General features: G+C 40.0%; 1 protein-coding gene across 6 annotated transcripts in view; it reads right to left on the bottom strand.

Annotated features, from left to right (window-relative positions):
• The window catches only part of NSD3 (nuclear receptor binding SET domain protein 3), a 247944-nt gene that overhangs the window by 139797 nt on the left and 93882 nt on the right, over positions 1-14265 (bottom strand). For all 6 annotated transcript variants that reach the window (XM_033948594.1, XM_033948593.1, XM_033948592.1 and 3 more), the window contains 2 exons: positions 12472-13029; positions 7212-7341 (listed from right to left, as the gene is read on the bottom strand). In XM_033948594.1, coding sequence (XP_033804485.1) covers positions 7212-7341; positions 12472-13029 — 688 coding nt within the window. The remainder of the gene's footprint in view (positions 1-7211; positions 7342-12471; positions 13030-14265) is intronic.

Raw genomic sequence — 14265 nt, 5'->3', positions numbered from 1 at the left:
TACCTAGTATTAGGGATTGTACTATAAGTTGGAATTGTGTTCTTTCAAAGAATTTTCGGACTTGTCTCAGATTTCTCATGATTGCGAATGATTTCTGAATTGTTTTATTTATTTGCGGTTGCATAGTGCAGCATCTGTCTATGGTCATGCCAAGCAGTTTTATGGTGGTTTGGATGGGATATTTGATTGCGTTTATATCTAAGTTGGTTGTGGTTTGGACCTTGTCATTTTCGAGAAGGATGAATTTGGTTTTGTCTTGGTTGAGTTTAAGTTTGTGATTTTTCATCCAGGTTGTGACTGTTTCAAGTGTTTGGTGAAGTTTGTCTGTCATGGTAGGTTTAGAATGATCGTATGGGATGAGGATGGTGATGTCATCAGCATAACTATAGGTAGTTATGCCCAGATTGTCCAGATGCGTTCCTAGAGAAGCAGTGTAGAGATTGAAGAGGGTAGGGGATAGTGGAGATCCTTGTGGTACGCCGCAGGGGTTTGACCAGGATTCTGACTTTTCTTTGTTTGATTTTACACTGTAGGTTCTTATTTCTAATCTTAATGTATATTTTCTGTAAACCGCTTAGAACCTAACGGATGTAGCGGTATATAAGAAATAAATTACATTACATTCCCTTCCTCCTTTCTGGCCCCACTCCCTGTCTAACATTTCTCCCTCCTTTCCACCAGTCCAACATTTTTTTCTCTTTTCCTCCTGCATGCTTCTCCTCTGGTTCTCCTTCCCTCAAACATCTCTCTCTCTCTCCCTCCATGAGTCCAACTTTTCACTCCCTCCCCTCTCCCCCTTCCCCAGTGTAACATTTCTCTTTCCCTCCTTTCTGTCCTCTCCATCAATCTTGCCCTCTCTATGAGTCTAACACTTTCTACCTCCTGCACACTTTCTCTCTCTGTCCTTGCCTCTTCCCTCAGTGGCATCCCTCCTTCCCACCCCCCCAACCCAACATGCTTTCTCCCCATGCAACATCTCATCCTCCCCTCCATGTGCAGCACCTTTCCTTTCTGCCAGGTCCAGCAGTACCCCTTCTCCCTTCCCTGTGCCCCTTGTCCAGCAGTACCCCTTCTCCCTTACCCCCTGTGCAGCAGTACCCCTTCTCCCTTCCCTGCTCCCCTTGTCTAGCAGTACCTCTTCCTCCTTTCTTCCGCCCCATCTCCCCTGTCCAGCAATACCTGTATTTTGCAGTCGTGGTCTTGTGAGCATTCTCGCACACTGGGCAGGAAGAGAGGCTCCGGCGCCAGATGACTTGCAACTTCCTGCAGCCATCGAATATGCCGGGCCTCCTGCCTTCGCGTATCTGCTGGATACGTGAAGGCAGGAGTCCCGGCATACGCGACAGTAGCAGGAAGTTGCAAGTCAGCTGACGCTGGCACTGGAGCCTCTCTTCCTGCCCAGAGTGCAAGATCATGCCGGCATCAGCTGACTTGCAACTTCCTGCAGCCGTTGAATATGCCGGGACTCCTGCCTTCGCATATCTGCCGGATACGCGAAGGCAGGAGTCCCGGCATACGCGATGGCTGCAGGAAGTTGCAAGTCAGCTGATGCTGGCTCCGGAGCCTCTCTTCCTGTGAAGATTCCTGTGAAGAGTGCGAGATCGTGAACAAGACCGCAGGCTGCAAAATAGCACCTGGGGGGCCGCAAGTTTGAGACCGCTGGCGTAGCTGGTTTTAAGAAAGGTTTGGACAAGTTCCTGAAGGAAAAGTCTATAGTCTGTTATTGAGAAAGATACGGAGAAGCCATTACTTGTCTTGGATCGGTAGCATGGAATATTGCTATTCCTTGGGTTTTGGCTAGGTACTAGCGACTTGAATTGGCCACCGTAAGAATGGGCTACTGGGCTTGATGGACCATTGGTCTGACCCAATAAGGCTATTCTTATGTTCTTATGTTTATACTTAAAATGCAATAGTAGATGGTTAGCATCAAGTAAAGTTTCATTTAATTGTCATAATAAAATAGAGTATATAATTTTGCAAGCTAGTGTTTCAGTTTATCTATATTTTGACATTGTAACATAGGTAGGCTTCTTGGGAGTGCCAGGTTACACGCGGGGACGAGTGACAGGCCCAGACACACTTGGACGGTGGATATATAAGGACACATGGCTAGATAAGGCGTAGTGGTTAGTCAGTTGTTACAGACACAAATTTTGGTTTAAGAAGCAGTCGAAGAATGACCACATCAACTAAAGGTGTAGTAAATATGTATCGCATAAGTGTTATGGCAAGGCTGGTGACTATGGAAGACAGAATTGTACGCGATTTCTCAGTTCATAATCACGAAGGAACTAAGGAGAAAGTTTTACCGAAAAAGTCGTCAAAGAAATGAAGACCAAAATTTTTAGAGATGACAGAGACTCCATCAGCGTCACAGGTCTCAGTTACCGTAGGCCTTTCACCTGCGGTACTAATGGCAATGCCGTGAAAAAGTGTCATCGGTAGAAGTTTCAAGTTTATTAATGATTTGATATACCGCCTTATCATTTATTTCAAGGTGGTTATGCAATTTTGAAAAAAAGGGTAAAAACAGGTAATACAAGTAACAAAACTTAACAAAAGATAAGGTACACTACTGGACGAACAGGTACGAATGGAAAGGAGGGAAGAATTACAATAGTAAAAGGAAAATAAGGTACAAAAGGGAGAAATAGAAGGACGGGGATTAAAAACAAGTCCAATACAAATGGGCTAATAAAAGAAAAAAGTTTAAAAATCCTTAAAAGGACACTCACACTTGAAAAGCATCTTTAAAAAGAAATGTCTTAAGAAAAGACTTAAACTTCTTGAGGTTAGTTATTTCTCTTAATGCGTTCGGTGCTGAGTTCCAGAGGAATGGGGCAACTACTGAAAAGATAGCATTTCTTCTAGTGTTAATATGGTTCAGGGATGGGATTGCTAATAGATTTTGATCCGAGGAATGAAGAAGACACGATGAAGTATACGGTATCAGGAATTAAATTCTGGCTGGCCAGTATATCTTGTTTTAAAGGTGAGTAGAAGTGTTTTATAAGTGACACGGTGTTGGATGGGAAGTCAATGGGCTTTTATCAGGAGAGGAGTTATGTGATCAAATTTTTTGGCCTTGTAGATAACTTTTATTGCGGTGTTCTGGACTGTTTGTAGATGTCTTAACTCTTTTTTGGTAATTCCATGATATAAGGCATTAATGTAAGCCAGACAAGATATAACCAATGAATGAATTAAAGTATTTATAGCAGATATATCAAGAAATTTGGCTAGTGAGCGTATCATTCATAGACGATAAAAGCATTTTCTTACAACTGTACTTATATGTTCGTGGAAAGTCAGGGTATCATCAAAAGTGATACCTAAGAGCTTAATACCGCGAACTGTCTGTATTGATATAGATTTTAGTTTTATAGGAGAGATAAGAAGAGTACCTTAGACATAGAAACATGGTCAGGGACAGAGACCTACAGACTGCCATGCCTCCATTGTCAGTGGATGAAAATTTTGATGTGCCAGAGAAATTCAATGACTTCTTAGCATATGACTCCATGGAACATGGTGACGATACACGGTTCATGATGTTTGGTGATAAGTGTTTGCTTGAACAGTTGGGTAGAAGCAAAATCTGGTTTGCTGATGGAATGTTTAAGGTCATCCCTCCACTCTTCTATCAACTGTATACCATTCACTTTCAACATGCCGAAGGAGTCACACCCCTGGCAGTATACTGCCTGTTACAAAACAAGACAGCAACTACATACTCCAAATTGCTCCACGCGTTGGTACTTGTCCCTAATACTGCGCCTGAAGTGGTGCTGATTTTGAAACTGCTGCGATGAATGTGTTCAGATCTCATTTTGCAACGGTTCGAATAATTGTTTGCTATTTTCATCCGGCTCAGTCAGTTTTATGTAAGGTCAGTGAGCTAGGTATGAGAAAAGAATACGATGAAAGCGATGAAATGAGAATCCTGGTGAGGTGCTTAGCTGCATTGGCATATGTTCCTACTGAGGATGTTGTTGATTCATTTGAGATGCTGGCTGAAGCAATGCTTCAGAATTAAAGTATGAATGCACTATTGTCATACTTCGAACACACATACGTGTGTGGGCAACGACTTTGTGGCAGAGAAGAAAACTATGCGCCAGCATTATTTCCACCAGATAGTTGGAACAAATTCACGGACGTTCATTCTGGAGTTGCTTGAACGAATAATGCAGTGAGAGGGTGGCACCATTCCCTTCAAGCCCTCTTCTCTTGTCAACATCCAACCATGGGAACATTCTGTACCGGCGCTGAGTTCCCTTCAAAAAAGAAATAGAGGGACACTTGTGACAAAGTACAATATGTAGTTTAGCAATACAGAGATACAGACCGAGTGATATATCTTAGAGCTATTACTTATCTTTCGTATTAAGGAGTTGTAATTGAAGTTATATGGTATTTGGTCCAAATGATTGAATTTCAGTGTGTGTCGTACTTTATATTGCTATATAGTTCTGTTTGCAGTAACAACAATAAGCAACTTGAGTTTTCTTTTTTGCATTTGATGCAAGTATCGAGGACCAAATAAACGGTAGGGGACTAAATGATCTAGGGACTAAGTAACTGGGGGACTAAGTGACATGGAACCTTTTTTCCCTCTTTCCCAGAAGAGACAACCCTGTGCACTATATACAATATTGATGCAAGTAAACACTGTATCCAGCTTTTTAAATAATGCGTGGGGTTTGCGCCAGTTTCACTTTCGATTTGCACTGCTCTGATCGCTGTCGCTTGATTGCACAAAGTAAGGGCTTCCATGGTTTTAGTTCGGTTTTCATCTTTTTAAACCTTGTTTTTTTAAGTATGGTTGCCCTTTAGTTTTTAAGACCTTGATTCTAGAGCAAAAGAGTTGGTTCTTAGAAGATGTTTTTATTACATTTTTTCGCTTTTCATTTTTAGAGTGTTTCAGACCAGCCAAGGTACTGCTCTTATAATTGCTTCCTTTTTTGTGACCGTTTTAATTTCTAGATTATTATATACATTTACATTTTCTCTCCATGTCCTTTTGCCTTTTGTTTATATGCACCAATACACTAGTGTTTACCTAAATTTAAATGGCTAACTGGTCTGGTATGCACAATTTGCAGTTCACTATTTCTTTTGACTCATCTCAAGTACACTGACCAGCGTTTACTCGCATCTTATTGCATTGTTCACCATCTACTTTTCATTTAAGTTTGGTGCTATGATTAGGTTTGGCAAAAAAATCACTTTTGTTTCTATCATTCATATTTAATATATTATTATAGTTATATATATTTTAATTAGTTTAATGCACATTTTAATAGATATATGCATGGCATTTGTTTGGTTCATTTTATGATTTTGAATACTGTGCTTATGTAGTTAATGTATATGCACTTCAACAAGTTTTTTTTGTCATATGATTTTGAATGTGTTAAATATTCCCAAATGTCCCCTGAAGAAGGCATTTTCTGTACGCCGAAACTGGGATCCTTGTTGAGACTACTTGATTCTAATAAAGACTCGATCATTGGTTGAAAAGATGCCTCCCTTGCTTTTCTGTTTGTTTTGCGTATATCCCAAGGCAAGGTGTTCTTCTAGTTGCCTATCTGTAAAGTTAAGAATATCAACCATAGGCTATCTTTGCTAAATTAAAAAACCAAAACATCTTAAAAGTAAATTTTCTAGCTTTGAAATACAAGTTCCATAAGGTTTAGTCAATCAGAATGCTAGTTTTCCATTCCTGGGCTCTAACCCTATTGTCTTAGTTATATAAACTGAATATTTTTTTATTTTATTTTTTTTAACAGAGTACAAAAGATGTCTTTAAATTTTCCAGTTCTCCAACTGCCCAGAATATCATATAGGCTAGGCATAAGTTTGGAGCATCCACTCCTGATCTCTATGACTGCTGAGCCTATGTTCAATCTGAGCCAGAAAATTTATCCTGGTCAGTACCTTTCTCCTCTTTTGAAAACTAGATCTGCATCTCCAGCAGCAAGAAGATACTACCATTCTGTGCCCTTTATCAGATTACTATAGCAGAGAATATTCAGAAACTTTATAATATGCTTTATGGTAGGACCACCCAATGTTGTTAACTCTAGATCCTATGTTAGGAATAAATGTATACATAATCATATTTTCCAGGACAGGTCTAATGTGTTAACTTTTAAATTACTACTTTGAGTGGGATCTGAAACATTGGAATGTAATATCGATCAGATAAGATCCCTCAGTTCCAAGCTTATTTGTTAGGGAAATGATCTACTGACCTATCAGCTTTTCTGGACAATTAAATCAAACTAGACTCTTTCCTAGGTCCAGCTCAATGGCCCTGTAAATGCTACCCTATGCTGGAAGTAAGAGACTGGCTCATGACTTAGCATTTGTACTCTTTAGGCTGTGTATGCTGTGGAATCAATGCTCATAGTTCCACTAAGAAGCAATGACAAAAAGCTGTTCTGCAAAGCAAGTAAAGATTAGTTTAGTTGGCATTTGATAAACTGCCTTTCAAAGCAGTGTACAATAAAACAAAACATCAAGATTAGTTAAACATAATGATAGCACAATATTCCTAAAATATTTTTTTCCTGGAAAATTTGTAGCTGAAAAACTATAGTTTTGAGTATTTCACTGGTTACGTTATGTCACATAATATTACCTATCAAGTATGACTGTACTTTTGGCTACTTTGCTATGCTTCAATAAAGCTCTTCCATATATATTTTTTAAAAAACCCAACAAACAAAAAGCCCAAAACCATACATAAGAATGGCACCATCTCCTGTAAAAACAGACATCCGGAACCTAGCCACCAAAGGTCAAATGCTTGACTTACATGTGGGTGCAGATAAGGAAAAAATAAATACTTAACATTGAATATCCTAGCTCTTTTATGACACTGGGCAAGAAATAGGGAAAATAAGCTTTGTGGAGAGTTGAATGATTTTTTTAAATGAAATAGTTTTTCCACTGTAAAAAGATGTCATGCAAATTCTGAAATCTCAATCCTTGGCAACACACAAATAAAAGGACTATCATGGTTTCATTACACCTATTTACACATGCTACAAACATCTAGTGACTAATCTGGGAACATGCCTTGTCAAATTTTTACATGCTAGGAATACGTAAATGCCAAAATGTGCCATCCCCTTTATTAACTGTCAATAGGTTGAGCTTCAGCCCACGTGCAGACACCCATACTCTGGAGTGGTGCGTACCTGTTGACCCCGACGTAGTTTCGGGAGAAGATGCGCACAGTGGGGTCGCTTTCTCACTTTTCTGGCTCGGTGTGGGAATGATAACCTTGTCTTGCCCCTTGACAGTTATTTCAGTTTTGTTACCAACTCCCTTTAAAAGAAGGTAGATAAAAGCTGGTGGTTACCCAATTAGATTACCAGACACAGAAAGACTGCTTGTGATATCATGCTGTTCATTTTTGTTCTTTCGAATTTGTGAAAGGTACTGGACTGCCACCATTGCAACTCATTATTCCCTGTATGCCCATAAAGAAGGTACAGCACTGATAGTACCTGTTCAGACTCTTTGCCCTCACTGCTTTTCTGGTCTAAGGCCTGCTCTAGACGGATTGCCTCCCTCTACCAGTGAGAGCGATGTTCAGTGTCCAAATCCACTCAGTTGTGGACTCATTTTTGTGACAGCCAGCTATAGGGCACTAATCAATATCAACTGTGATGGTGCATTCTACCAACTCATTCCCTGTAGGTCACTGATGAAGAATTCATTCTTTTCACTCTCAGCAGACATGTCAATTTCTCATTGTATATTTTATTTTATTACAGAACTTTTTAGAATAACATCCTCGAGCAATACAGTTGATGGAAATTTAAAATATTAAAAACTATTCTCAATAATTAAAATACATTAAATGCAACTGTGATATGCTATGTTATGACCAGGGTGGCCAATAATTTCATATGACATGACACTGATTGTGCACTGCTAAAATATTTCATCTTTTAACTGAGATGGTTTACTCACTGGGTATATGCATAGATGCTTTAAGAAATTCAGATATAACCAATTAACTAGCTGATTGGTAAAGAGCAATCTCTTTTCATAAGCATGTGTATATTGTGTATTGATGTTAAAAGTCACCGTGTATTGATGTTAAAAGTCACCCTGCTGCAGTATGTGATTGCCCTTTGACTCATAGTCGTCTTTTTTTTCACTTACAGAAGTTAGATATAAAGTGCAGAATTTATTCTTTCTGTAGCCTGATCTCATTATAATAGGATGTGATATTCTCTGTGTTTCTGAGGTTTATGCTCATACGATTCCTAATATGTAAACACACAATATGCAATAAAGTGTTTTAATCAGCTAACTGAGCAGACATGAGCTGAATTCAACAGAGCAACAAAACTTATAGGTTGATCCTGGACCATGGCCAACATGTTAACTAGGTGTTTTAGGTATCTGCCTAGGGAGGCATGGAAATGGCAGGTAGAGGTGGGCAACTATGGACTTTGAGGGTCACAACCAAGTTGGGGTTTCAAGATTTCCACAACGAATATGCATGAGATTGATTTGCATGTACTGCTTCCTTTGTATGCAAGTAGATCTCAGGTATATTCATTGTGAAAATCTTGAAAACCTGACAAAGTTGTGGCCTTCATGGACCTTGGCTATCCACCCTTGGTCTAAAGGAAACTCACTGCAGGCCAGAGCAGGGCCTTGAGCATCTCCGCAGGTTCAAGGCCTACCAGGTCTCGCCTCCTCCTAACCAAAATGTTTGAAGGGGACAGGACCACAAAGACTTGTGTTTACAGTATTATGGATGCTTAAAGTCCCAGGCTAGTTGGAATGAGTTACTGACTTCTGTGCTAGTGCTGTCTGGAGAGGATAAGAAAGGGAAATGAAGCTGCTTGACACCAGGGGGAGAAGAGATGTTGGACACTTGTAGGAGGAAGGTAAAGAGAAGATACTAGACACTTTGGGCAGGGGAGATAGAAAAGGAGAAAGATCAAGACTTTGGGATGGGGTAGAGAAGGGGAGAGATGCTGGATACCTTGGGGGAGGATGTAGGGAAGGAAAGATATTCACAACACCTTGTAGGGGAAAGAGGAGTAGGGAGAGGAGTGAGATGCTGGCCACTTTGGAGGGTGGAATATAAGGAGGAGGCATAACAGGAGGTAAGAAGGGGTAGATATGCTGGAAACTTCTGGGGAGTAGGGAAGTGGAATATCCAAGAGGAGGTATGGAAGGGTGATGCTAGATGGGAGAAGACCTTGAGCTGCCCTGTAGGAAGGGCAAATACCTGAAGGTTTTCCTAGAACAGGGATTGGCAACCTGCAGCTTGCGAGCCACATGTGGCTGTCTGACCACATGGCTGTGGCTCTTCTCTTGCTTCAATGGATTAGCAACAGCGATTCCTACCATTGCCTGCCGCTAACCCAGAAGCTTCTCCTTTGCCGCATCCTGCCTTCTGTCAGAACTTCCTGCTTCTGCCCGGGCAGGACATGACAGGGAGGCTTCTGGGTTAGTGGCAGGCAGCTGTAGGAATTGTTGCTGACCTGTTGAAGCAAGAAAGAGCATAATATCTGTAATGGGATTGGGGTTGTGGGGGAGGGGAATAAATGTGTTTCAGAAAGGATGAGAATGCTGAGAGGGAAAAATGGACATAAGGTTGGGGGGGGAAGGAGAGATGGTGCATGGGGAGAGAGGGAGATATGGATATAGGGGTGGAGGGGAGGGAGTTAGTGCATGGAGAGAGAGAGATTTGGACATAAGGGTAGTGGGGAAGGAGATTTGATGGGAACAGAGGGAGAAATGGACATAGGGATGGAGGGGAATGAGAGATGGTTCCTACTGATGCTTCACACTGCCAATGTTGAGCAGCTGATCCATATTTTCTCTGATGCAGCGGTGATATTGCCATGAAATGCTGGCTGCGTTGGATCGGATTCATTTGGACTGTCTGCCATAAAGCTACAAAACAAGACATCTAAAGATAAGTGCTCTCTACTATACCGGATTGTTTTGCGGCTCTATGTAATCTTGGGTCAAACATTTAGGATAAAATGACTCTTTGCTTTAAAAAGGTTGCTGACCTCTGGCCTAGGATGTCAGATACCCTTGGATCAGCCCTATCCTGATCACGACGGATCATAGGTAATGAGAGGTTTTTCTCATTATAAGGCAGTTCTGTAACAGGGTGCCTATTCTATGAAGGAAAGTAGGCAATTTCATTTCCTTTAACAGGATACTACTAACAATATATAGTATGTGTCTATAATTTAGATGTGACAACTTGCACCAGCCATAGAGCTGATATAAACGTTTGCAACTAAATTGCTGAAACACATGTATAAATTATAGTATCCTCTAATTTAAGTGCTTAATTGAGTATTCTGCCCACGTGTAGCCCACCTTTAAACTGTGTATTGTTGCACTTAAGAGCTATTTTATCAAATAGCACTAAATCAGATGTTTGGCATTTCAATGTTTATGTGACATACATGAATTCTAACTATTTTCACGAATATATGGCATATAAACATACTTAGAATATAAGACCCTTAAGGGGGAATTTATGAAAAGGACACTAAAGCGCATTAGCGTGCGCTAAACACTAAAGACACCCATATAAATATAATGGGCATCTTTAGCGCTTAACGCCTTTTCATGAATACCCACCTAAATACTTTATAATCTACTTTACCAGTGTACAATGAAACTGACCATAGGAAGGCTGGTTTTCTAAGTTTTTTCCAAAGATAAACAGTTGTTTACTGGCAAAAATAAACAGCTAAGAATGCTCTCACCCTCAATGGGGAAAGAAGTACCCAGGTTGATCACAATGTGGATATATTTGTCCACAGCTAAAAAGGAGCAGGGCTTGATCAGGGGAGCATGTGCAGGGACTTCATTTTAAAAGCCTTAAACACACTTCCAATATCATGAAATGTATTGGCACTTATTTCAAAACTGATGCACATGAAAAGAAGTGAGCACTGGATCCAGTTGCATTTTCAAAAGGAAATCCCAACCGGGGATTCACTCTAAAATTTGCTTGTAGTCCCGTAGATATAATGTACCTGTAGGATTGAAAGGTCCATATGGGGTTTCAAAAAAATGCCCACATAACCCCTTGCAAAACTGCACTTGGTTCTAAGGGACAAAATTTAAAACAAAATCACTACTAGTTGTGCTCCCTTCCTTATTCTTTTCCACAGATTGATGGTATCATGAAATAATCTGACCCTAACAAGTCTTCAATTCTGATTAGTTCATAGGGGTGAATTACTACAATCCATCATTCAACATGTACAATCTTTATTTTTTTAGGCACTACTAATCAGATGCCAGAGATACCACAAAGAATCTGTGATGTTGAGAACAATTTCCCCATAATTCCTACAAGAAAACCTCTCCTCCCAAAAATAATAATAATAAAGCTGACTCTATATATATGAAGAAATTACCTGTAAACTAGGATTATTTTAATTATTATAAAACAGATGTGAAAATGTTCTGTGAAATAAGAAATGAAGATGATTGCAGCTCAAACTGACAATAATATAGATACACATGGATGTACAAAGAAACAAATTTCCCAGTACTTCTCATTTAGAGGTCAATGATTTCAAATTTACCTAAGTTCTTTGTGAAAACATCTACTTGCCCTACCATAACATTGTTTGGGTGGTTACACTACATAGGGACTTTACTGAGGTGTTTGAATCTTTTTCTTTAAAAGAAAAAGGAGACACCATTAGGATGCTGATTAAATGTAATGCTTTTCAACTAGGTGCCACTACTTTACATTTTACATCCAAGCTGCAAAGCTCATTTATTAAAATGCTGGGCCATGTCATGGGCTCCAGCAGCTGTTCAGGACAGTATCAGATGTCCTCTTCCTATGATGCTTGGCATCACAACCCTAGAGTAAACAGGAGGTTTAAGGTCAAAGCAGCAGCCTGGATGACCTCATCCCTATAGAACTCAATAACTGATCTATATTAATTTGGAAAAATATAAGGTTTGCAACCTGGGAATAAAATAAACATGAAGCAGCATCCAATGGAAAAGTGTGAAGTTTAATCAGATTTCCTAAAGATGACTTTTACAAAGAACTGTGGAACATGATGTACCTCTTCAAAAATATTCAGCGATATTACACATACAACAGTTCTACCTGGCAAAACTACCATGAAATCTTCTTTGGATTTTTTCCTGCCAACCCAAGGTCCTTGTACAGGTTTCCCACCCACACACTCTATTTGGCTGTGCTGAAATTGAGCTTTATATTTGCCATAGTGCCAGACCAGGCCAGAAAAAGGAGTTCCTGGCAGCCTCCCTACACAGAGTTTCTTTCTGGTGTAACCAGGCTGCCATATGTTTTACAAATTAGCAAAGCCAGAGGACCATTTAAATTGTATGATTATAATTGTTTATATGGATACATTTATACATTTTGAGTTATTTATTGTCACTGTGCTTTAAACCCAACGGTACCTTTGTGGTGTAAATAAATTGATCAATGAATTTTCCATCCCCTGTAGCATTCTGAAGAGCAAAAACGTGTTCAATTTTCACCACGGGAGACATGTTACACTTCTGAAGGTCCAATGTTCCCTTGTGCATCAATATGGAGGGTGGCAAGGATTTCCTGGCAGCAGCAGTTTTCCACTGTATCTTGACAGGTGGTGGTTCTTCTTCCACAGTTACCTGCCGCCTCTGACTTTGTCTCCGCCCTTCAGGACTTGGCAGAGATAAAACAGGCACAGCTGGGGGGGAAGGTTCAGGAGTAGGTGTTGCTGACGCTTCTACCACTACCTCCTCTTTAGTGTGTTCCGTCTCAGAACTTGAAATAGACTTAGATCTGCGAGTCTTTCTGGCTTCTGATCTCGAGACAATTTTTCTTTTGGGGGACAATTCCTCAGACTCCTTATCCACATAGATGAATGTGTACTGTTCTATTCTTTCTTCTCTGCTCATCTTCAATGCTTTCTCTGCATGGGCAATGCCAATCTCCCATTGAACACGCTCTCGTTGAGATCTTCGTTTACGCATCTTAAAAAAGAAAACAATAATGAAATGCTGTAAAAGTTGTTTTACAGAATTCAGAAACTTTAAAAAATATCCTTAGCTTATCAGAATTACTGGCCTGTTCATGTAATTTCTTTGTGATTTCCTATACCAATCCATTCACCTTACTCGTATGAAATTACTGGGATTATTTTGTTTAATTCAATTATATATCTTTAAAAAATCTAAAACCACTATTTTTCACTCCTTACAGATGTTAGATATATCCAACTAGAGCAATCAGGTAACTGGAACATCATGTCTCCTGAAAACTTTCTCCACCTGCTGGTTGGGAAGAAGCTGGTATGGACTAACTAGCTACACAAAAGGAGATATTTTTTCTTACCTGCTAATTTCCTTTCCTTGAATCTAGTTAAACTAGTCCAGATTAGTGGGTTGTGCTCCCCAACCAGGAGATGGAGGCAGGAAACACTGATCTTCAATGACATCACCACCACTATAAAGGTTATTGAAGTCCTGGAAATCTCTAGTATGTTCTTACCAAAGCTGATGACAGACTTCCTGTAATCAATAATTATAGTGAAAAAGACACAAGCATTGAACATATGATACAGGTCCTCTGATTCAAGGAGCAGTAATGATCTTTTATAATATAGAGGTGACCTGTAACTGCAGAAACTCCACCTGCTCCACCATCTATGGCAGGAAACAAATACCAGCAAATCTGAATTAGGAGAGGCTTGAATTGGTCCAGCAGGACTTAAGGAAAGGAAATTAGCAGGTAAGAAAAATTTCATCTTCCTTATCAACTTGCTAGACTAGTTCAAATTAGTGAGATATACTCAAGCTGTCCTGGATGGGAAGACAACACCTCCTGAGGGCTATCCATCCAAAGTTCCTGTCCTCTTTCACTTGTAGTTGCAAACTTTAGTATTTGACTAATGACCACCTGCCCCTTTTGCAGACCACAAAACAACAAAAAAAGGAGGTTCAGACCTCTGAAAGGAATTGTCACTTATAAGTGGAGAACCATTCTACGTACATCCAGTGTATGAAATACTCTAAGCCCTTCTGCAAAACTCTTAGAGAGTTGAAAGACAGACCTCCTGGTTCATATGGAACTGTGAGAGCACCTCTGGCAAAAAGGAAACCATTGTCCTCAAAGATACTTAGCTGAAAAAGACAAAATGGAAGCTCTCCAACTCAGAGCCTATCAATCTGCCTGCATACTTCTTCTAAACTGACAGCTAACTCTGTCAG

The sequence above is a fragment of the Geotrypetes seraphini genome, chromosome 6 (assembly GCF_902459505.1).
Source record: "Geotrypetes seraphini chromosome 6, aGeoSer1.1, whole genome shotgun sequence".
NCBI classification, from domain to species: Eukaryota; Metazoa; Chordata; class Amphibia; order Gymnophiona; family Dermophiidae; genus Geotrypetes; species Geotrypetes seraphini.
This window is presented reverse-complemented; position numbering and strand designations above follow the sequence as displayed.